This window comes from Electrophorus electricus, chromosome 8 (assembly GCF_041902795.1).
Source record: "Electrophorus electricus isolate QZ-2024a chromosome 8, ASM4190279v1, whole genome shotgun sequence".
Taxonomy (NCBI): Eukaryota; Metazoa; Chordata; class Actinopteri; order Gymnotiformes; family Gymnotidae; genus Electrophorus; species Electrophorus electricus.
Genome location: NC_137504.1, coordinates 14,372,519 through 14,397,482, shown reverse-complemented (window position 1 = coordinate 14,397,482; position 24,964 = coordinate 14,372,519). Strand labels below are relative to the sequence as shown.

General features: G+C 41.1%; 2 protein-coding genes across 6 annotated transcripts; both read left to right on the top strand.

The window, feature by feature from the left end:
• Window positions 1-1,118: 1,118 nt before the first annotated feature.
• clint1b (clathrin interactor 1b) lies at window positions 1,119-19,701 on the top strand. 3 transcript variants are annotated; one of them, XM_027023465.3, is made up of 12 exons: window positions 1,119-1,326; window positions 9,379-9,483; window positions 10,137-10,233; window positions 10,454-10,562; window positions 11,365-11,535; window positions 12,675-12,855; window positions 13,117-13,339; window positions 14,136-14,217; window positions 14,978-15,037; window positions 16,341-16,609; window positions 17,097-17,292; window positions 17,676-19,701. In XM_027023465.3, the coding sequence occupies exons 1-12, from the start codon at window positions 1,286-1,288 to the stop codon at window positions 18,017-18,019; spliced, it is 1,878 nt and encodes a 625-aa protein (XP_026879266.2). In that variant the 5' UTR covers window positions 1,119-1,285; the 3' UTR covers window positions 18,020-19,701. The 3 variants fall into 3 exon arrangements, with proteins under 3 accessions (XP_026879266.2, XP_081575902.1, XP_081575901.1); XM_081719775.1 differs by lacking the exon at window positions 1,119-1,326 and adding an exon at window positions 9,013-9,289; XM_081719776.1 differs by lacking the exon at window positions 14,978-15,037.
• An 872-nt stretch (window positions 19,702-20,573) lies between these two features.
• Window positions 20,574-24,820, top strand: LOC145659059 (transcription factor SOX-30-like). Of its 3 annotated transcripts, none has more exons than XM_081719920.1 (5): window positions 20,574-20,687; window positions 21,362-21,601; window positions 21,712-21,909; window positions 23,976-24,222; window positions 24,424-24,820. In XM_081719920.1, the coding sequence occupies exons 2-5, from the start codon at window positions 21,367-21,369 to the stop codon at window positions 24,707-24,709; spliced, it is 966 nt and encodes a 321-aa protein (XP_081576046.1). In that variant the 5' UTR covers window positions 20,574-20,687; window positions 21,362-21,366; the 3' UTR covers window positions 24,710-24,820. The 3 variants fall into 3 exon arrangements, with proteins under 3 accessions (XP_081576046.1, XP_081576045.1, XP_081576047.1); XM_081719919.1 differs by having other exon boundaries at window positions 20,587-20,840; XM_081719921.1 differs by lacking the exon at window positions 20,574-20,687 and adding an exon at window positions 20,853-21,153.
• The last annotated feature ends 144 nt before the right edge of the window (window positions 24,821-24,964 follow it).

Here is a 24,964-nt window from a genome sequence, read left to right as displayed (position 1 = left end):
ATTATCTTAGGGTGATAATGATTGCATGCAGAACCCCAGATAAATGCTAAGCATCAAGAGAGGTTTACAACCTTGCTCTCCCCCATCAAAGAATTTAGTTATTCTGTTTGGCACATTATGATGACATACCATTACATTTCTTTCTTTTTCAGAGAAATATATGAGTTATTCATGTTACAAGTAGCCTGCACAGAGCAAGTAGCCTTGATATAGAAGGGACGTTTGGTCAGAGTATCAAAAATGGGGTTAAGGGGTAAGAGTGCTAATGGTGTTAAGATTTTACCTTGATATGTGGTGTCGTGTACTAGGACGTTTCACTGCTTGATAGTGAAATTATCAATCCCATATATTTTTAGAATTTTTCTCATGAAAAACAAATGGTTGCTTAAGTTCACACTGTAATATGTGAATATTTCTTTGTAATGAGATCATTCGGGCCACGTGTTCCCTTGTACAACTTTGATAGCTGAGATAAGCTTACCTGTATTAGCAATTTGGCTTCGTTAGTTTGATGGAGTTACATTTTACTTTAATTGAAATTAAATATTTATCTTTAGGTGGTTCACCAAAGTATTACTTCAATTATCTTAGTTAATAAAGATTGATCTGGCCTACTCAATTGGTTATGTATTATTTAGATCGCATTTGCATAAAGGTAATATTTCTTACCATTTTGAAAAAAAAAAAGATAGTGTTAACTCTAGTTTTATTACGTTTTGTTGTATTTTTCTTTCTTTTTTTTTTTTTGCTTGTTTGTCGTCCACAGTACAAGTTCCTGACGATCCAGGTCGCTGGATTCCTCCTAACAGGCTGGTATGGGGGTGGAGTAATATGGCGTTGAGGCGTGTCTCACAAAGGGACTGACAGGACATCCAATGTAAGCACAAAATTAAATTCCGTCCCAGAACGCAATTGTACGCGTGAGCTGATGCCATTGTTAAAATAATTGTTTTGTGTATATATTTCACCGTTTATTTGAATTAGTAAGAAAATGAAGAAAATCTACTTATGCACCTTATAAGTGAGCTGCCGGCGTTTGACTGGAAACTACATTTCCCATGTTGTCAACGTAAACGCGCGCCTCGCTTCCGTAGCCTCATGACGCATGATGTGTGTCTCCGAGGTAACTCGCTTAGCCGTGTGTGGGGCTACGTTTAGCGCCGTGGAAAGGCGAAAGGGGTTGGGGGATTCTGTTTTTGGTAACAGATATCCTAGTCCATCTGTGGTTTTTTTACGGATTGGGCCACGCGTCGTTGAGGCGAAAAGCCCCTGCTAGAGCGCCGAGATGCTGAATATGTGGAAAGTCAGGGAGTTGGTGGATAAAGCGTGAGTATGCTAACAGTTTTCTCATATTTTTGTTGAAAGGCCTGTAGTTGTACTTCTGCAGACAAGGGAGATGCTAAGATGGTCGTGACGTCACGTTCTCAGCTGATGGAATCTTAGCATCATTTCCTTAGTACAGATTAAATTTAATCAGTGTTTATAGTTCTATATTATTTCAAGAATGATAGTTTATCATTCTACTCCTCTTTGTTCTGGGTTACTATTTAAGATTACGCCTGGTAAATCAAATGTGAGAGCGGAACTATGACAATATCCTAATCAGCATGGGTGCTAATGCAATCATCTTGTATTCCGTTAGCTAGCTAACGATAGCTAAGATACACTTGTCGGTGTAGCTGTGCCACCAATATGCCTGCGCAAGTCACACAATATCTAGCCACGGTTATAAATAAGCCTTTAACAAAACGTCCACATACTTCTGTCTTAAGACTTGCATTAGTAGTTATCATTATAACGATGGACGTTCAGTGTGTCGCTAGCCAGATAAGGCCCATGTTTTGACCGGCTACTTTGGTAGAACTAGATTAGTCGGAATAAGCAATGGGTGTGTAGCTATACGAGTTGAGGACCGTAAGCATTGAATTCGCGTGCCGGCTATTGGCTTTTTTGAATGAAGGGCAATAGGAGACAGTAAAATAATTCAGCCTAGCGTCTTTGCGGGTAACTTTGCCTACTTGCAGTGGACATGGTAGATGCTAGTTAGCTAGCTAACTGCCTGGAGTCGTGGGGCTATGCTCAATCATGCTAGCTGCTACTAAAATAATCATGTTGCTGATGATTAGGATGTTTTGTTGATCTCCTAACTTAATTAAACGCAACCAAGTGTTGTTTGCAGTAGCCTCAGCACCATGAAAGTATGTTTCTTTGGTTTCTTCATTTAAATTCTTTCCAAGTGCGTGCATTGTGGAGAGGGATTTTCAATTCTTGTACCTTAAATATTTCGCTTCCATTGAAAGAACTGCAACACATGGTCTGATTTAACTTCTCTTTCTATAGTTATTTCCAAAATTAAAAGAAACGTCTTAAAGCAGATGGAACAGAATATTTTTTCCCTGTCTAATCTACGTAGTGAGTGAATAGTGGACCCATCTGGAAATAACTTCATTTGAGCTCCCTCTGGATTTTTAAAAAATAAAAATTAGGATGAGTGTTGAATGTCAGAGATCTAGGACATTCCTTTAGCCAGTATTGAGAGAAAAAAAAACAAACTGCTAAGAGCCTGTTTGCATAGTACCATGCCATACAAGGGTGGATGATGCGCTGTGCCTAGTGGCTGGATTCATTTCTATATACACATGCTTCCCTATACACAGAGGCCTGATTCATTTGTAAATACACTATTCAACTGTGAAGACATTCCCTAAAGACAACTATGAGCAGAGACCTTTGGTCCACTAGGCTCCGAGGCTATTCTCACCCTTTAAATTAATTCCATTCAAGAAAAACACGTTAGTTACTTGACTTTAAATTTTTAAAAAGCCATGGAAGAATCATTCATTCAGCAGTAGAGTTTGGGATAAGCCTTAACCTAATGTGAGTCTGGGGGACCAATCCCTCATGTTCCCAGGTATATTCAGTTTCCTCCACTAAAAGGTTCATTCATGTCTTTGTCTGACTTAAAGAAACTTTCTTGGAAAACAAAACATGGTCGTTCTGAATAGACTCAGGATCATTCTGAATATTATCATTCTTAATAATATCCCACACCAGAATGCTCCTGTTTTGTTTTTAAGGAGCGGGAATTGCTTGAATTTAATTAAATGACCGTGTAAGGTGCTGTCTGGACTTTTGACCGAAAATGGACCTCTGGTTCTGTTGCCTACTTTTTCTCTTGATTCTTTCCCATACAATACTGTGTTTGTGGCAAGCTGGGCCTAGGTTTAAAGTTGCTGGACACTCCAGCTTGAGCTCACAGAAAATGTATGGGAATTCTGAATGATTTTGTTCAATTGCATACAAATTAAGGAAGGGTGTATCTGCTGGCCTCAGTGTGTGAAAGATTTGGGGCCATTTGCATTGCTTAACATTAAATGGAAGGAATCAAGCGATCTCTTTTGCGAAGGAAACTGCATAGAGCAGTAGGGATTCCCATCACCATCTACTGTGTACATACGAATCAACTGCAGGCATAGCCAATGCCCTTTTTGACAATATAAACTGTTTCGGTGCTTTTGTTGCAGTTTCTCAGCATTCCTATCCCTGAATTTATACTTGGTTTTCTTTTTATTGCTCGTGCTCTGATGGTAGCCTGTTGCATAAGAACAAGTCCTCCAGTCAGGCTACTGTAATGGATGCCACTGCTGACGGCACCTGTGCACCTCTTAGGTATGCATGAATTCATCTGAATGGTAGGTGTTATTGATACTGCTGGTTTAGACTCATCTAGGAGGCTTGGGGAACAGGGCTTTTCTTCTCATCCTTTATACCATTCATAGTCCATTACAATCTGATGACACCCCCAACTTTTCACGTCAAGAGGCTTTTTATTGTCATTTCGGCTTTTTATTGTCATTCCGGCTACATACAGGTATACAGTGAAACAAAAATAATGTTCCTGCAGGAACATAGTGCAGCACAAAAGTTCATAAGTGTAAATAATAAATATGATGGATAGGTATGTATATGGCAACACCAACCAGTGCACGACACCGAGTGGGTGGATGTGCAAAGGATGTACAATACTGTGATATTTTAAGATGCGCTTATAGCATACAGCAGTCACTGAGGTAACAGCCAGTACACTAATTTAAGAATGCATATGTTAAATGGAATACAATATTTGTTAAAATATTTGTTGTTCATCTCTGATAGTTGAGGAGCCTGATGGCATGGGGGAAGAAACTGTTGCATGGTTTGGCTGTTGGGGCCGAATGCTTTGGTGCCTCTTCCCGGATGGTAAGAGAGAGAAGAGTTTGTCACAGCACAACAAATTCTTGCTCAGGAAGATGCATCATTACAGATTTCCTGCATATAGCAGGAAATGTAGGCCATGGTCAGTTTTAAGGGTGTGTGATGCTTTGTTTGTCTATTTTGAGGTCACATTTCGGTGATGTCACTGGTTGTTTACAGTGCTTTCTATTATAGTCTAACATTAAAGGATGCCTGAAATGATTTCACCTGTTAATTGCTTCATTCTTGACTCTGCAAAGCGAAGGCCATTTGTTGTATCAATATGAAATAATTTGTTTTAATGTTGACTTCATTTTCAGTTTAAATTATTTTTGATAAAAAAGTAAAAAATATGATTATTCAATTTCACATCAAACTTATTCTAAAACATTCTTGTAATTTTTGCAGTTTAGGTTTCTGCTATATTCTATGACTTAATCTGCAAATCTGTATTCATGGTCCAATACAATAGAATATCTACCATTGAAACACCCAGTACCATCAGAAATATACCACAGAAACTGTTAAAAAAAACTCTTACTCTTAAACTTACCACAGATAAACAAAGAAAACCTTTCACAAAATTAAGCAAAAATTACTGCTACTAAATAGCATATATACTAAATACTTGCTCAGCTGTAAATTCCTTGTTTTTTCTTGTTATTTATACAGTGTCTTATTAGGCCTAGACTAACCAGTTATTTTCAATTGAATATTTCACTTTTTAAATTTTTTTATTTATTTATTTTTTTTTACACATAGTAGCCTAAATTCTACGGTTTATTCTACATGGCGTAGTCTACTAAGAAAGTGGTGAAAATGTAATGAATAGTTAAGCATTCGACTGTTGGATGTCTGTGGATGGGCCAGAGTAGTCTTCCTTCTGAACCATCCTTGTAGGACATTAACAAACATATTTGTAGTATTCTAGAAAGCAGCAGAGCTACTAACACATGTGTAGTGGTGTCAATACAAGAGTAATAGATTTGTTTATCTAAAAATGTTGCCTAGCAAATAAAGAAAAATGGCAATCTGTTGAAGTAACTTTCATGTTCAGTCATTACTACGGTCGCTTTGTCCCTATGTATAGTTAAACATCAAATCAATCTGTCAGATCAGTTTCTATATGCTATGTGATTAAATGTTATTTTATGGACTCACCCATTTCTCACATCTTTGCTGTACTGAATTCCTGAAGAAATTAATTAGTAGTGATCTAACTTCTTTTGGTTTGTCTTGTGCCATGGGGCGTTACAGAATGTATAGTTATTCATCAATTTCTTCTTGCACCGGGTTTGGATTTACAATCAGAAGCGCTCTGACTGTATAAAGTAGACCATCTCTCTTTCCCTTCGGGGGTTATTTCCCCACCGTAAACACGTCCAGACGGTTTGATTTTCATCTGTGTTAGTGAGTGCTCTCATTCCGTCTCCATCGGACTGATTGCCATCTTCATTGGCCACGTCCTCATCTCCATCTGGAGGCTTAACATGGGCCCATACCTTCCTCAAATGCTCCAGGTAGTCTCTCTCTCTTTTTTTTTTTTTTCCTCTTTTTTTTGTTTTTTTTTTAATTATATATACTAATGTTAATATTTCTTTCAGTCAACAGTGGTGGAGCAGAGAGGCTGGCGCCACTCCCAGAGCTTTTAAGTGTGCCATACAGAGTTCTTTGTAGGCCTCTGGTCTATAGTGAATGCCTAAGCAAACTTACCCACCGCTGTTGGTGGGGAGGGAAGGGGGGAAAAAAAAAGTCCAGGAGGCCCATAGAACAAAGCAGCAGGAGAATGTAAAGGGTGGCAAGCTGCCCCTACACCTGTCTGCGTCCCTTTCCCTTTGCGAGAAAGAAAGCTCACTCTCTCCCTTTTGTCTCTCCTGCACATTGAATATTCTAGTGGAATCTGCTGCACATTGCACAGTACACCGTTCTGTGTGTGTGTGTGTGTGTGGAACGTGTTTCTGCGTGGCTGCTGTTCAGGCCGCCCGCTTTCATAAACCACCATCATTCATTATTCAGTTGCCTGAGATTTCCCTTGTAATCTTGGGTCTGCTTTGCCACACTCCCCTCTCTATCTCTCACAGTTCTGAGCTGCATCGTGTGCCACCCCTCGGTGCGCTGTTTTTTTGGGGTTTTTTTTTACTGTAAAACCTCACTGTTATGGTAATCTGCTACTGCTGGATAGCCTAGGCCCTCAGCACCACAAAGGGTTTGTTTGTGTTCAGGCAGAGTCCAGCAGACTTTTAACCAGCTTGTTTATGTTGTGACAGTAGCTGAACAATCTTCGGAATATTTAGCAGACTCGGATTTTAGTCCTGAAACTTTTGTTAGAACACTAAAAAATGTTCCGTGTCTGAAACCATTTGGTAATGGTTGTAAAATTGTTAATGGGAAGAAAAGTATGAAAAGATGTTAGCAGTCGCTGTAGTGGTATTGCTGTGTTTCTGCATCAAGAATGCTGGGATATTTTCCAGCCAACCAATCTAGCAGTCGTAATCACATGAAACTGTGTCAGCAGTGTCACTGTTTCAGCACTGTAAAGAACAGCAAGGGTCATACTTCATTGGGAAGCTAAAAGGGCCCTCTGACATGCTACATTGCTATCATTCTGCTTTTTTAGTCATAGGTCAGCGGTCATCATCCTCCTGCTATCTGCTATCACATCCAAACAGCTGCTCAAGTTTGTTTTTTTTTTTTGACCGACATGCTGAACCTTACATTGTCTGCTTTGCAATAAGGCTATTTAAGCCTTAGCTTTTTGAAGAACTTGCTTTCCATGCGTGAAAATAGACTGGCTGTGCTTATTCGCCTTCTGTGGACTGTTAAAAGCTGAGGGTTCTGAGCCTGAACCTCTGAACCTAGTTCCATGAAAGTCTTTCCTCTTGAAAATTGTGGTAAAACATAGTGCTGGGATTGCTTGGTGTTGGGTTTCATGATACTGGTGGGAAAAAAAAAAAAAAAAAAGAACTGCGAAGACGTTTTGCATCTAGTTTGTGCAATAAATAGACTTACTGGAACCATCCTGTTCAATCTAGCCAGTGTTCTTTGCCAGCTGCCACAGAATTGGATTAAACATTCAAACATGAAGAATGTGTGCACAACTTTGGCCTCCAGCAGATTTTACCCTGCAATTTTGTGGTTTTGCCTTTGAAAGCTTTAACATGTTGTATTTGCTCATCCCTTTAGTAAAGTATTTCCTTAGGAAAGTCCCGTCTAAGCCCAGAGTTGCTGGGGGTTACTTGAATGGTGCATGGACCTCTGTTGTCCACCTCCTCATTTGCTACATGTTCACAGCTGCCCTTGCCATCATCCTAGTAAAAAACGGCTTGTTTTCATGTTCGTTTGAATTCTCCTGAATCTCCCCCACATGCCAAATCAGACCACCTCACTCAATTCTCGCTCTGACCGGTGATGAGATGCGAACCAATCAAAACTGAGCCACGCATTCCAGCTGAGCCACCTGCTATGGTGGTTATTTTATACAGAACTATTGCTTTACATCTGATGGCTGTTTTTCACACACCATCCAACACCGAAAGGTCATGTAATGACTTCCAGAAGTTTGATTTCCTCTTCCACCCCTTCTTTTGTACCCATGGGATGGTGAAAGTGGAGGAAGAATTCATGTTTTCAATCTAAATGACATTAGTGATGATTAATGGAAAGTGCTAGCAGCTGTTGAGCAAGCTAGCATTCTTTAATGCTCATCTCGGCTCCAGTGGTGGTGGCAGACAGCTGTGTAGTGGTATTATTTTAAATTGGAGATTTGCCCATTTGTGGCTCAGACACTGCAGGTACAATACTCCACTGTATATCAATTTGTAATTCATGATGTTTTCAGTTTCAGTGTTCGATGTTTCACTTCAGACTTCCATCAAGCTAAAAAGCAGTGCCTCTCCCTCCCATTACTCCATAGAGATTCAATCTATGACCATATGGTAGAGAATTAATGGTGCCACTCAAACACATGGATATATTAACCATAAATATATTAGCAGCATATTGCAGGACTTTCTTGTTTGAATCCATGCCATCTATAATTAGACCTGTATAAAGCAAAGTAGCTCTGAAGGCAGGTGAAAGACCTGATTTAAGAGTCTCCATGGTTAGAACACTGACTACCAACACTGTAAATACAGCCATGACTGACATCATTCATTTAACATTCATGTAGGTTTGCCACTAGCCCTATGTCTTTTCAAAGTGGCCCAAACTATCAGTTAAATTCTTTCTGAATTCCCATGAACTAGAAAAGTACACCAAAAGTATTCTAATGCTATTAAAACTTCTACACCATGATCAACATTCTTGCATGTCATGTACATATATTTCTATTTTATAGTCTTCCATGAAAGAAGTGAATTGTCCAGAAAGTCTAGACACATTTAAAAAGCTAAAAAGACAAAGCCTTCAACCTATAAAAGCCTACAATAAATACCCTTGTCAGACAGCTCCAGAACAGAACCTCTTTTGACCAATGCCAGGAACAGAATTATCTTTGTGTCTACACATGGTGCGTACCTCTACACTCATAAAACCAGAACAAACTACTCATAGGACTGTTTTAAGTTTTAATTCCCTTTTTTTCTTTTACCCTACTATTGTGTGAGACTCTGTTCTCCCCATTTCTATGCAACCTCAAGCAGAGGGAATGTAGTGGGAGACTTGAGCTTCTTACTTTTTTGTCATCTGTTTATTGGGTTTGAGGATTTGATTTTATGTGTTTTTGAATCTATAATCTTGGCTTCCTTTCCCAGCTGTTTCCTGCCATTTTGTCTTTGACGGACAGGTTGAGCCTGGGAAGGAGCACATCTTTGCACAGAAATTGGTTGAATCTCTTATGATTGCTTGGTATATGCTACACTGAACAGGCTCATCAGAGGTTTTCATTTGGGGATTCATCTGAACATGATTAAACCTTGGCAGACCATTGAGTCTCCTCAATTCCAAAATCATGAGGCAAATTGAGAATGACCTGCTCGCGAGAGTTTTACCACCCCCCATAGATCAGCATGGGCCAAGTGAAACATTCATGCATCTAATTGCGAGCTTAATTGAGGTGATTTTTTTAAAATTAGTTTTCATCTGTGGTTTTGATTGAATTAAGACGTGACACTCATGAGGTTTTCCTTTCTCCCCCTCCCCCAGAACCAACGTGGTGATGAATTACTCAGAGATAGAGTCCAAGGTTCGAGAAGCCACCAACGATGACCCTTGGGGCCCCTCTGGTCAGCTCATGGGAGAAATTGCCAAGTAAGCCAAGTGCTCCATGCCAGACAACACATTCCATGAAGCTCTCAGACATTCAGTAACTTTCCTAAGAATTCCACCCCTGATTTCACCAGAAAGGATGTTGGGTTATGGTTGCATATTATATTGTTTGTTAATCGCTATTGCAGTACTGGTCATGGAAGGTTGCGGTATTCTTACTAAAAACTGACAAAAGTCAGAGATGTTCCAGAAGAATATATGGGTGTTTAGAGTATTTCTATTTGTTGGATCACTCCCATGTTCCAACAAATATAACTGATCTTGGTTAAAATATTGTCACATCATGAACTCAGCACTGTATGTTAATACATTTTGAGGCATATTGCTACGTAGAATTTCTGGGGACATCATGCAGCCGTGTTCTGATTGCAGTACCAACATGTTGGACATGTCCTATTTTTAAACATTTTTGCTTAGACTCAACTTCTGCCTTAGTAGGGTACTTACTACTACATGATATTTTTTTTTGTATGAATTAACTATATTTAGAATGCTACATATTGCATGGTCTCGCACACAAATGTAGTAATCTTGTTCAAGTCTGTGCTAAAGTTAAGACACCAAAGCTAGGCCAATTTTTAGAAATCTAGCAATTAAACTAGTTAATTCGTCAGGTATTTCCCTCCACCATACAGATCCACATTCATGTATGAGCAGTTCCCTGAGGTAATGAACATGCTCTGGACCAGAATGCTGAAAGACAACAAAAAGAACTGGAGGAGAGTTTACAAGGTACGCTGCCTGGCACTTTATACCCATTCCTCAAAAATTGCTGACATTTGGCCCAATGTGATTTTACATTCGACCTAGACGTAGGGTGGTGCTGTAAATGTAATATGAAATGGTATGCTTTTTTTTTTTATCTCACAGTTAAAAGGTGGTCAGTTCACATGCAATTTGAATTTATCTTAAATCTTTATTTCACACTTCCTGTTTATCATCCTCTGCTCAGGCCTTACTACTTCTAGCATACCTCATAAGAAACGGATCGGAGCGGGTTGTCACGAGTGCCAGAGAGCACATCTATGACCTCCGCTCGCTGGAAAATTATCATTTTGTAGGTGAGTTGGGTTTTGAAATGAGCTACAGCGCCAGGCAAACTTCAAAATAGGTAGATTTTGGCATATTCAAGAAAGGCAGTCATTCTTAGCAACACCCAAGAGATTAAATTAGTGAGTGAGTCCTAACTGCTTGAGAGGGGTCCAGCTGGTCAACTGTAGTCAAACAGGAATATAAGATTTATACTTTGAATACCTTTTTATATGTACTTCTGAAGAGTCTGCTTTACACAGCATACTTAGAAACTATTATTGAAAAAGGAAATGTATACATATTGAATGTGTACCAGCATGAGACTTGTAAGACTTGAACTCCTCTAGATGGGATGTGCGGTATAACTAGTTGCAGTCATTTTGTTATATCCTGCAGCGTTAGCCAAATGTTTTCACACTGAAGCACAAGAAAAATGCATCTGGAAAATGCAAAGATCTCTAAAAATGTGCATTGGAGACTCTGCAGAAATCTGGAGTAGGCTGGTGTAACAATCTCCTTTCCTTATATGATTACTTGCATATATCCATGTGCATTTTTACATAAGGCACTGTTTGTTCCTGAAAGAGGCCCATCATATAACACACACTTAGTAATTACTATAACTCGCCTATAATACGCACTTAGCAACTTCAGTTAGCAAAGGGGCCGGCTGCTTTGCCTTTGTTTAAAAAAAAATAAAATAAAAATAAATAAAATGTTGGGTTATTTGTTATCTACTTGGCGATATCCATGTCATACTGTGCTCTTTTCTCTAACCAGAATGCTAACGTGCAGTGCAACATTATTAGATGGTGTTTTCTGTTCTGCTAGATGAGAATGGCAAAGACCAGGGCATTAATGTGCGGCAGAAGGTCAAAGAAATGGTGGAGTTCGTCCAGGACGATGACAAGTTACGGGAGGAGCGGAAAAAAGCCAAGAAGAACAAGGACAAATACATTGGAGTGTCGTCGGACAGCATGGGAGGCTTTAGGCAAAGTAATTGTGAGTGACAGTGAAGTGCAAACGTCATCTGTCATGACGACTTCTTTAAAGGGATTATTTGCCAGTTAGTGCAGACGCTTTGGCGATTAACCTGGAATCAAGTATTATTGATTTCTATGCAGCAGGAGTTCCCCAGGGATCTGTGTTCAGTCCTCTGCAGAGCTGGCATCCCACATATTCCCATCAGGATCCCCCCTTTCTTTTTTAGAATCGTTTGATTTCAGGGAAATCTGTTGTTTAATCTTGACTCGGGTGCATTATTTGTCAGGCTTGTGATTATGTTGCTGTAAAAATAATCATCACTCTTCCTTTTCTCCTGTCTTAAATGTATCTAATCAAGGGCGGATGCTGTCTTGTCATGTTATTAGCATTGAAAGTTACACTACTCAGGAAAACACTACTTTTTTTGTTTTCTTCCCTTTTTCTTACACCTGTGATTTACTGCATTGATTTCTCACTTGATTAGTCCAACCAGAGTCACAATTTTGTCAGTTAATGATGCCACATTCAGAACTGATTTGTGTCTCCCAGGACTTTATCTACTACAGAGTTGCAGTTTTAAGTAGTGTTTCACTTATGGTTTAATAATTCTCTTCCATGACACTTTTGCTCAAATTTTTCCTTTTTTGGGGAGGTGGTGGTTGAGGTTAACCAAAGTACATATTTTTCTTCTCCCATTTCTTGTGACCTTTGAAAGTGCATAACGAAGCTCTGGGGTGGCAGGGTCAGCCATGTCTGGGGGGTCCCACTGGGGCTTGGTTAGTTTGGCTAGCAGCACTAGCCAATCGTCTTCATCTGTTAGGTCATGTAGGCAGTTCTAGGTAGCTGGTGCTCTTCTCCAAATGCGTTCAGTTATCCTTAGTCACTGTGTGAGACCATTGGCTGCACTTAATATGAAGCGGTTTCAATGAAAATAAATGAAATTAAAATTAATTACAGTAAATGTGCACAATATAACAAAAAGGTCTTTTTGACATGTGTCCCAACAATGTTTTAATGTGCTTGAGGTGTTTTGTTCTGCCTCTGGTTTTAGGATGATATTCCGAGACTAGAAGCCTTTAGTAGCGTTTATTAGCTCTGTTCATCTTTTAAATAAACTGTAACCAGCCTCCAGCTGAAATTTTTGTGTGTGTCCTTAGCGGGAGAGCGCTTTGACTCAGAGTCCAAAAGCAAGTGGGAAGAGGACTGGGAGAGGAGCAAAAGTGGATTCCCTTTCAGTGAGAAGCTCGGTGAGATCAGCGATAAGATCGGTAGTACTATCGACGACACCATTAACAAGTTCCGCAAGAAGGAAAGAGAAGACTCGCCTGACCAGATTAGGTGTGTGACTGCCTGTTCTTTTATAACATAAAGCTGTAGTGGTGTTAATTATTTTAGCAACTTGGAAAGGCTTTTAAATATGTGGTCAGAAGTTCAGTGCCATGTCAACACAAGGTGCTCTGATATAAAGAAACTCAAGAATTGGACTGTTTGAGATTAAATTACAGTTAATTTTATGCTTAGAAAGAGCATCTCGACAAAAGGTGCGGGAACATTTTGTTATGGATTGAATAACATTTTTCATTTTCTCACCATCGCTAGCGACAACGAGGAGGACGGAGTGTCGCAGAACGGCCGACCGGCCAAGTCCGAATTCAAGGACGAGGACGAGGCGGTGTCGGTTAAGAGCATACAGATCTCGCAGGCTTCGGAGAGCACCGCCTCTGGCAGCACCACCCGCAAACGGGGCGGGGTGCCCTCCAAAACGGTGGACCTGGGTGCAGCTGCGCATTACACGGGCAGTCCAGATGAAGACAGTGCAAAGGTAACGTCTAGCACCACCCCACTCTGCTAAGCCTGTTTTCCCACTGTAGGGCCAAACGGCTACTAAACCTTGCTGCAGATTCCTGATACCGGTTACCCCAATTGTTGTGGTGGAAATCCGGGCCAGGAAGTATTTGTGGCAGCGACAAGTTGTTATAATTATGTTCCAGTTGTTGTCGCCCAACTTGTCGCTGCATGTGTATGACGAGATGGATCATCTTGTATAATTTGGAGTTCTATGGATTATTTTTGGTGTTTCTTTTTATGCGGCAAAGATGTTTAGCACAGGACGTATTCAAATGCCAAATGTTGGCAACAAGAGGCTGACTTCCGTCTAGGAAAAATGTAGAACCAGTCCGCTGCGTATTGTCATCCCACCCAAACGATTCTACAGCTTTGAGCAAAGAAAACTGTTCTGAGAACGGGTTTATAAGCGTTCAGTGCTTAACCTTGTCCTTGTGTGGAAATGTGACTGCAATACTTGCTGTCTGTATACAGATCCGTTAAGCCCTGCAGTGAAAAAAGGGGCTATAGTGACAATGGTCAAACCAAAGTATATTCTTATATAGTCTGCTATTCTATTGTTCACGTGTCATGTGTTTTTTAGCATTGCTGGTTTTAAAAACGTTCCAGACTGGACAAGTACTATAAATGGAATTCTTACCAGGTGAATGCAAGTGGTTGTGGCAAAGTTATTAAGTCTATGCTGCTCTCTTGTGGTAGCAACAGATAACATCTAAAGATGTCTCTTGTCATTCTGTTTTTTTGTCTGTATGTCCCCTTCTATCTCATTCTAGACATCAGGCAGTCAGTCATCTAGCACAGGACTTTCAGATCTGTTCATGGTTGACTCTGGAGCGAATCAGCCAGCACCTGCAGGTAAAGCTATTCAGGATGATGGCCATCCAGCCATGATGTTTACATGCACTGGTGTAGAATTCTCAGCCAAAGGCCTCTGTGCGATGCTGATGTTCTCTTTCAGTCTGTATGAACTTGAGGGTAGATCTGGGTGGTATGCTGTGATGCATCAGACTATGCATTCATTATTTTTTCCTGTCTATAATAAACACCCTTCACTTCTGGGTGAAAGAGACTTCCTGTCCAGTATATCCTTTGACCTTATTCTCACAAGGAAACTTTACTGTAATAGTTGGTGCTCTTGTAGCACTGGTACAATGATGAAGACCTTTCAGGGAAAGTTATTTAAAGCTGTTGACGACGCATGGTCCAAGAAGCCCAGATGGGGGCTGTAGTCTGTCTGGCATCGTGTGTGTGTGTGTGTGTGTGTGTGTGTGTGTGTGTGTGTGTGTGTGTGTGTGTGTGTGTGTGTGTGTGTGTGTGTGTGTGCAAGCTGCACAGATGCTGCTGTCCCTCTTTATCTTGTCAGCAGTCCAACAGCTGTGCTCTGTCGCCCAGCATCCCTCAAAAAGACACAGGCTTACTATAAGGGGTTTGTTTCCTCATGCGCGTGTGGGTGCGCGCGCGTGTGTCCAAGTGTTCTCGTACACGCACTTGTTTATTGGGTGCACTGTAGTCCTTAGGAATATCTGAGCTACTGTCTGCTCCACTTTTTTTGTACTTTAAATGGATTAATGTAGGCTTCATTTACAGATGGCAGTCTAATGTTGCTTCTCTGTAGGTGGGAGCTCCGACCTCATTGCTGGCTTTGCCAATTTCTCTTCCGCGACTGCTGCTGCTGGTATGTGTGAAAGTTCAGCTTACATCACCCCTCTTCAAATGCACATCTCTCTCAACTCCAGCACAGGTCTTCTTACACTGGTGTGGGCTAGGTACATAAATAGTATGTTGTGTGTTAATCACCATCACAGTGTTACCCTTTGCAATACGCGTATTGCAGAAGCCTTCAATATGGAGATAAACAAGAAGTCCATTTTTTGGGTGCTATCCTGCATCCTGATTTAGTTTTCAGATGTCAAGTTGAGTCAAATTTATTTATATAGTGCGCTTTACAACAGTTGTTGCCAAAAAGCAGCTTTACAAATGTCCGAATCCAAGCCCCCAGTGAGCAAGCAATGTGGATGTTTTGATGAATTATTCACATAAATCAAAAAGTTTAAACAAGTTGGTCAGAATAATGCCGCCTCAAAGGTTTGTCTTGGACTTTTTGCTCTGCTGTAAAGGCATATCACAGTTGTGTGTAACACTATAGTCTTAATATTGTAGTTCATTTCATGCAGCCCCATATAAAGACTTGTTCTAATATCACAAGTCGGGGGGGATGCTGCAAAAAAAAAAGGGGAATATCTCCTTCCTCTGCTGTGAGCTTCCACTTGGAGCAGAGTGGGTCATGCCGCACAGCAGTCGAGTGGCATGGCGACAGTCCCCCACGATTTTCTGAAGCATGCAATCAGGGAGCACGCCCAGACAGCAGTGCATGGGTCAGGGTGAAATATTGATGAGGGGTGGAGGTTCCAGACAGAGCTGCTACCTGCTGAGCATTATGGGGACAGACAGCTGTCAGCTCCTATCACCCGTGCCCCGTCTCCTGCCCCGGCGCCGAGCTCCCAAGCCGAGGTGGAGAGGTCGGCGCTTGGCTCGTCATGTGGTGGGATCTAAAGCTAAAATAACAGGCACTGTAAACATGTTGGTCCCTAGACTAAGCTAAGCAGCTGAACTGGCACACAGTTATTAGTTTGGAACCACCAACCATTGTTCCATTGTTTGTGTAAAGACATTTTGATATCTTTTTGGTGTGTAATCATGAGAGCGGTGGGTTGGTTGTGTGTGTGGGGGGGCTAGCAGTTTTGCTGTGACCTGCTCTGACCCGATGTCTAGAGCCTGAAGCTTTCTGGGGTTTGGGTTCACCCCCACCCTGCTTGTATGACATTTTGTATGCTTGTATGGCATTTTGTCACGGACTCCGCTGTATACTTAGGAAGTGGGGAAAGCTGCACTGTCATCAAGGTTTTTTTTTCAGGAGTTGGGTGGGGACTGTCTGTCTGTGATGTGACTGCAGAAAAGAAACAGTCCTGTGGTTGCAGGGTCATTGTCGACCGGGAATGGGGAGTTTGGAGACTGGAATGCCTTCTCGTCAGTCAGCCCACCCCCGTCTGCGACGTCCTCGGCCGTCCCCGACCTGTTCTGCAACGCAGCACCGCTCGCCTCCAGGCCCATCCCGCCAGCCGCCCAGCCGCCGTCTGCCGACCTCCTGGATCTGATGGGCCCCAACCACAGCGGCCTCAGTGCTTCCCAAAGCATGACATTCAGCATGTGCCCGCAGAGCGCAGGGGTGCCCATGTCCAGATCACAGGTAGCTTTTAGCTATGAAACACATCGTGATGTGGTGTATTTAGACCAGCTGAGTTTTAAGGAGGCCCAGAGCAACACTGGTGTGTGCCAGGCAACACTGTGAAGCAAAGAAAGATCCATGAAAGAACTGTGTACTGTGTTCCGCTGCCCTCCCCATCCTACTCTGAATGTGCTAAGCCTCCTTGTGCTGTATGTGACCATAGCCTCTAAACCTGCTTTCAGTACAATGTGTGAATAAACTTTTATTTTAAAATGAATCAAATGCTTCCATCTGGTCAGACAACAAAGTGGGACTTTTGTATATGTAATATTACAATAATTATAGAGCTTTTGCTTTCAGAAGCCAGGACCTGAAAGGGCTCTTCTGTTTCTTTCTCTCTCCATTTCTCTAATCGTGTCTTTCCCCCCCTAGCTGTAAAAGCAATCTACCTAAAAGTAGATTAATTGCTATTAATCTCAGCAAACTCTCTCCCCCCCTCCCCCCACAGACTCTGGGAGGGCCTGTGCACAGTTTAGGAGGTCCTTTGCTGCCCCAGCAAATAGGCGCTCCGAAGGCAGGAGGGACGGTGTCGATGCCATCCACGTGGTCTGAACCCAGTGTCAACATCAGCCTGGACTTTCTGGCCATGGGCATGAACCCTCCCAAACCGGCACAGCCTACCCTTAACACCATGATGCAGCAAGGTGAAGCCTTCACTCACACATTGGTCATCAGCATGGTTTTTAAAATGGACCACCTTTGGAGATGGTCATTGGGCCATCCCAATTTTAATAGGCTCTAGCCACGTATAGTTTGCTTAATTCCAATTCAGTTCCCATCAGGTCAGATTTTTTCCATGCCTCATCACATCCAAGTCACCTCATGAAAGGGCTTGATTAGTAGCATTTTATATTAGCTAATGTGGATGTCCAGGATTTCTATAACTAATTTGAGACAACGTCTGTTCTTAAAAGTGCTATATACATAAACTTAAATTTAATATTTGATCATTATTGTTATAATAATAAGATTCTTAGAAGATAACTTGTTAGCTGATGGCAGATTTTCTCTCGCATTGCTTCTTCAGGTGTCCAACCACCTGTGAATTTGGTTGCCCAGAACTTCGCAGGAATGACCCTCAACACTCAGCCCGTAGGCGTGCCCACCAGACCGTCCATGAACCCCATGATGGCAAGCGGTCATATGGGCATGGGAATGCCCCCCACTATGGCAACAGGCACCATGGGTTTGGGCTCCATGGGTATAGGAGGAATGCCTGCCAGTCAGGGACTGATGGGTGTGAACATGGGACCTGTTGCCTTAGGCCTCCCTGGCGGCATTAGCGTGCCGGGCACAGGCGTGGGCATGAGTCCTGCCATGATGCAGCCTAAACAAGATGCCTTTGCAAACTTTGGCAACTTTGGGAAATGAAGAAAAGCATGGAGGTGGTTAAAAAAAAAAAAAAAAAAGAAGAAAAGGGAAAAAAAAGAGCAACTGGTCCAAATACACCTTAAAAGAAGCAGCAGCATCTGGTAAAATTGACACAAACTAGCCACTGTCTGGGCCCTTCAATCATCTGTCATCTTAGGTTAACAAATAAATGGGAATCAAATACAATTTGTTTTCCTCCTATTATGGTGGCAGTGGTGGGGGTTAATGAGGTGACCAAAATTGTAGGTGTTTCAGTAATGGTTAAAGGTGCAAGTTACAGGCTGAAAAGGGTGTCCTTTGCCATTTAGGTATATCTGCCAATGGCTATTTAGACATAAACGTCAGATCCCTCACAACAAACGTTACAGATGTATGGCTCTTTCTTAAACCTCCTCTCACCATGTTCAAATCAGGAATTACCTCAATGTCCATTGTTCATGCTGTGACTAAAAACGCTGCAAGTGGTTGATTTTTGTAAATAACTTTTTTTTTTTTTTTTTTTTTGGTGAAGAAGCAAACTAACTATAAATTATTGTGTTGTTTTACTGAGTTCTCAGAGGGTATGAGGGGAACAATAAGCTCTGAAAGTCAAAGGAATACCACAGGTCCTTTTCATTTAATTTATATTTCCTATTTGGGTTCTCTCCCAAGCTCATCTCCTACACACCCACACCCCCATATGGTGTTACCAGACCAAAAACACTCCATTCAGTCTTTGGATTAAGGAAAATCTTCCTTTGACTTGCACCTATGTTTAAATGTTGTAGCAGCCTGTTTTGAATATCTGTGCTGACCTCTCTGGTAAAGAGTGTCTGACAGTGAAAACTGACACCATTAAACTTCTTCGTGCTGAAGCCCATAAACAGAATGTGAATGTCAGCAGGCATGTCTTCCCCTAACAGATCTTTTCTGGCTATCGGAGAGGACGGGCTACGTATACAGCACAAGCAACTGGGGGTGCTGACTATGGAGCAGGGAGTTATGGAATGGGGAAGGACTCCTGTGTTTCGATTTACTTTAGGGGAGCAAGGGGAGAGAAGGAAGCCGTTACATTTGTGATCTCCTTTTTGCACAGTTCTACTGTTCAAATGAAGTAAAAGTTGCACAAGTACAAACTGTAGCGGCAGCGGACACGGCGAAGATAATGGGTACCTACTTGAATCAGTGTGCAAGAAGCCTCACGTTTGTCACCATGCATGAAATGAACTGAAAGGTCTTTCAGATGCCTCTCTTTATGCATCGCCTCAGTGTTACACTTATGGAGTCTGTCACAGGATGCTACGGCAGCTAGACGGGCAGTCAAGGAATTGTGAGCTCCGAATGACAAATGTCATATTCTGTTGTTATTGTTCTTTACCTTTTCCCCCCCACATGCTGCTATACACAGATTCAGACAACTCTTCATTCCACATCAAGACATTGTGTTCAGAATGACCAAATCTTTATTTTATTACACTTGAGATTATTCTATAGGGGTTTAGTTTCCTATTTTAATACTTACATTATACAGAACCTGTGCATATTATGGTGTAGGCATGGGCCAGTTGTTGAGAAAACCCTTATTAGCTGATGGGCTTGAAAAGAGAAAGGAAAGAATGAACAAGCGCCTCTTTCATGATAGTTTCTTTTCAAATTGATTTTTTTGACTTAATTGTATTCAATAAAAATTTTATGTATGACAATTCCCCCCTCATTTATTTTCATTAGATAGGGGTGTGGCACATTGGTATCTAAATATACAGTCAACCAGCTAGTATCAGGAGCCAGGTTCCAAAGGGAAAGGACTGCTGTGTGATCCCATTTATTTTTAGAGACCTATGAATAAATAGAAATGTACTTAACACGTTTGCAATCCACCAATTAAATCATCTTTTGGGCCAATTTAGAAAGACTGTTTTGATTAGTACATTTTCATATCCAGCCAACGTACTTTTAAGATCCCCAACAGAGAATAAGAACTATAAAGAACGTCTCTATGTATCTAAATGGACGTCGTCGTAATGGGTATGTTAAAGTATAGTTAGACCTCCGTTTTGGAGGCGCGATATAACTTACTCTGACGATTACCAGTCCTATGGCACTACCTGGTGGTAATACACGGTAGTCCATTGAAGGCATTAACCTACTACACCATGGGGAAGCTACTACAAATTCGTAAGACAAAGTAAACGATTTTTAGTTAAGTGGGTTAGTTAGCTGAGTCAATTATGAATATCGACATAACTCCAACAATCCAATTTCTTCTTTCAGTTTTCTCAAATTAAATGTTAGCCACGCTGATACACAATGCAAATAAGCAATGTTCAACAGTGAAGCCAAATATAGTTAATTTAAAGAAAGCGGTTGTTATGACTTGAATGTATTTTTTTTTTCAGTGTCCTGTTTATGATGGTATCTATGTGACAGTTTGATGTGAAATCAAAATCTCGTGCAAATGATATTCCACGACTGTTAACTGTCATCAAAAGCGTCTGAGTTGAGATCACAAAAGATTTTGACCGCAACAATGGATAGGCATCCAAAACGGAGGGCTCAGGTGACGTTCAGGACATGCAAACAAAGTCAACCTGAGGAACTTGTTCCTACATTTGTAAAGAAAGATAACAGATGCATACTGAAAAAGTCCGAATGTCCTGTGAAGTCGAGCTTTGATAAATCGCGACAACCTGTAAGTCAAGGGCCGTTGCTAAGCAAAGATAACGATACCGAACAAATTCGTGATATGCTAATACATGCTGAAATAGGAACAAATAACAATTCACGTACCAAGCAATCGCCTAAAAACAGTACGGCTAAAGAGGAAGAAGCACTCGTTTACAAGGTAGATAATCTTTTTTCAAAACCTGATGCTTTGGATCCAGTGCCGTTAATCAAAGAAGAGAGCTGTTCCACGCTAAAAATTAACAACGTGTTCTCGCTGAAAGACGTGAAAAACCTACCACTTCAATTTCAAGAGGTCGCCAACCTCTTCGATCAAGGCCACAGATCTCCTGATCTCAACCTGCCATTTACCATGACGGGTAGTGTGCCCATCAAACTCAGTGAAGTGCCATTGCCACCGCTCCCTACAGAACCAGGGACCGTCAAAGTTAGCACCAAAGGACTTAACCTCACTCAGTCTCCGTCAGGAGCAGGTAGCTAGGTTAGCTAACGCTAGTTAAAGAAGCCTAAACTCGTACTGTGTCAGGATCCTTCCTTCGTTTGTTTTTGTTTGTTTTTCTTTCTTTCTAGGAATGTTTTTAACATATGTTCATGATTATATGTGTCATTATGTATACTTTAAGTTGGTCTCAAATTCTTGTTTTTAAAATGTTTTTGCTCTTATTCAACTACCATCTCGAGGTTATATGAATATATCGCAGTGCAAGGACAAGAATGGCTATGTGAAGAGGCCTATGAATGCCTTCATGGTATGGGCAAAGATCCACCGTCCTGCCTTGTCTAGGGCCAACCCCAGTGCCAGCAATGCAGATATTAGTGTCCAGCTCGGGCTGGAGTGGAGCAGATTGACTGAAGATCAGAAGATGCCCTACTATGAGGAGGCCCACAGGCTTAAACAAAGACACAGCCAGGAATTTCCTGGTGAGCAGTGCTATGGCTTTCAAAATAAGTTAAGAAATAGAAAGACAAGTATGGAAGTACAGTGTTGAAATATTCCTTTAAACCTTTTTTTTTTTTTCTTACTAATTGAGGTTGGGTCTATCAGCCACGGCCAGGGAAGAGGAAGAATTCTGGCCCAGGAGGGGCAGATGTAAGCCTGAGTGATAAGAGTGCCCAGACCTCATCACCCTCAGCTGTGACACGAGGTCAGAGGTCTGCCCCTTATTATATCCCTATGACATCCCCCAGGAGCAAGGCCTCAGCTTTGCAGACTGAGCTAACATTCCCTGGTATGCACCACGGTCATTCTATACCTCTTACATACAATGTGTCCATTTATTCCTTCCAGATGTTTATCCCCAGCAATTTACAAAACACAGCTGACGGCTCAAAGACAGGTCTTGCAACTGTAGCCAGATTTAAAAAAACACGACTTAAATCTCGAGGTTTCGTTTTATTTCCCCTGTGGCTGGCACTAATAGTGAGGCATATCTTCAGGCCTTTTTTTTTTAAACTAGACCCATCAGCATGCTAAGATTATCTACATGAGTGGTTCAGCTGAGGACATTGTTTGAAACAGAGGGCATGGAAACTGAAGGAGAAACCATAACAATACATGAGTGACACAACACAAGGTTTACATACATAGAAGGTTTACATACATACAAGGTTTACATGCAAGAGTAGTTGCCACAGTGATGCAAGATATAGAGAGATCCTGCAAGAACCCACAATGTAGAAACAAGCATTTTATAGATATGAAATATTTTTATAGCAGCATGCAAAGATCAACCACAGGCACATGTCACACTGTGAGGCTCATGTTAATGTTGTTTATTGTTATTTATTACAAATGCCACATATATTTGTTATGCTTAAATGAGCTTTTTAAATGGAAGTATTACACATAAAATAATATATGAAGATGTTTAGTTGTATTGGCTGCAAAGACACCATTTTCCATATACACATAGACATGTCATTAGAAATATTTATTAGAAATACCTTGTAGCTATACATTTATAGACTGTAGCCTATCTATGACTATGCAGTTTGTTTTAGCAGTCCTGCAACTCATCATCAGTGGTCATGGATGTCGATGGCTAGATGTTTTCATGTGGCAGAACACGGTCAACACAGCTGTGACTCTTGACACATGCAAAACCTCCAGCTATGCTTGATACACTCATGCCACCACCACACTCCCCTTATCATTAAAATTTGTTTTGAGAATGGTATGCCATCCAAGTAACATCTGGTTAGCAGCAACCTTGTGGTCAGAAACAGATTAGCGATGATGGCTGACAAACTGGAGGCTGCATATGGGTTACAGTCTGTAATTGTGCACCTATAAGAATGCAACTATAGGATTTTGTATAGTTTTAGGATTTTGTATAGGTGACTGGGATTACACCACCTAACGTGTCCCAAGAAACCAGTGTAGCCACGGTGTTCAAGCAAACCCCTTGCTCTGTTGGATCATCCCCTTGTAGTAAAAGCATGAGCAGCACCCAGTGTTAATCCTAAGAAGGCCCCAACCATATTATTTTTCTTTATCTTGTTTTGGCTACCTCAAGGCTATGAAAATGATGATGTCATCAAATCAAATCAGTTATTTGGATAGCGCATTTTACAACAGATGTTGTCACAAAGCAATTTACAAATGTACAAGACCAAGTCCCCAGTGAGCAAGCTAAGGGCTACAGTGGCAAGAAAAAACTCCCTAGAACATGAAGAAACCTTGAGAGGAACCAAGAATCAAAGGGGGGCATCCTCCTCTGATCCACAACTGTCACCACAATAGTAACAATTTTAAGAGAAAAATAAATAAATAAAATTTAAAATTCAGATTTTCATAGCCTGGTCCTGATGGTGTGTGTGTGCCTGACATTGGATATCATTTAATTCAGGTCATGACTCTGGTTAAGATTTAATACTACTATAGGGTTTTTCAGGCAATTGAACCTTTGTAATCACTTCACCTCCTGAATTGACTTTTTAAAAAATGACATATTAAAAATATTTTCACATTAATGAAAAAAGCTAAGTGATTTGTGTTTGTGTGTGTGTGTGTGTGTGTGTGTGTGTGTGTGTGTGTGTGTGTGTGTGTGTGTGTGTGTGTGTGTGTGTGTGCAAAATTTAATGACATCTTTATTAAACTGTGCTGAACTCTGTTACTGTCCAACCATGTCTGGGAATGCTCAATTCATCTATTGACCAGAGCTGTTAGTTACTTGCCATAATCACATGAACTACATTATTCAGTTTATGATGTGCTGTTTAGCCATGGATAAAAGTCACTTAGGTCTTTTAAGTGCTTGCCTTCTGATCTTCATATGATGTGTGCCACTTTTAGGTGAATTGCTGACTAGAACCTCATGCAGGACACCTGGCCCACAGCTAAACTATAATACAGCCATTGATGTGCCAAAAGAGGTACCAGCCAGTGGCCCAGCATCTAGTTCTAAGGTTTTCCAGTTGCCTGCCATTACCCATTTGTACCCATCGGCACAACTGTATCCCAGTAGCACCCTCTTTGTTCCACCTCCTTTCCCCTTTCACCCATCCTTCTTAATGCCTGGACCACAGTTTTATCCAACAGGGTAAGTTTGGAAGCTTGTATGGTTTATTTTATTGGAACCAGTTTTAACAATGTATTAAATCATCAGCCACTTTTAAGTCTTAAGACACTTTGTGTCTTTCATGAGGCATCTACAAATATTGTCAATGCAATATTAGCAATATTTTATTTGTAGGTGTAATGATTGGAGATTGTTAAGGGTTTCTGTTTAATTCCCTCACAGGACCTACCCTTATCCAGACTGCACTAGTCACATGGCTGATCTCATGAAACCCTATGATGACCCTTTCCAAAAGAACGAGGCATTAAAACGAGAATATGCCTTCTGTACAGAGTCTGGGGGACAAAATTACAGCAAAGGCCCTTCCGCCAGTTCAGAGTTACTGCAATCTGTCCCATCCCTGGACTGGTGTGCCTTGGAGAATGCTTCAGAGAATTCTCTTCGAGTGCAGAGAAGCATTTCAGAGGTTGAAGAGGGTGGTGAAATTCGAATGCTGAGGTTGCTTTAGTGTTACTGCTGCCATGCCTACATTTATTCGTATTTGTACCTATTGAAAGTTGAAGTTAACAAGGTCCTAATTTGGAGTTATCTTATTAAATTTCCAAGCGCTGAGATTGTGTTCTAGTTCCGTTTCTACACTTAAATCTTTTTTAAATGCAATGAAATCCTGTAGTTTTAATGTATTTCAAATTCTGGCGTACAGTTGATTTTCAAAAGAACAGTTTGAGAAAACGTCAATTGTCTGAATGACAGATAACTACTC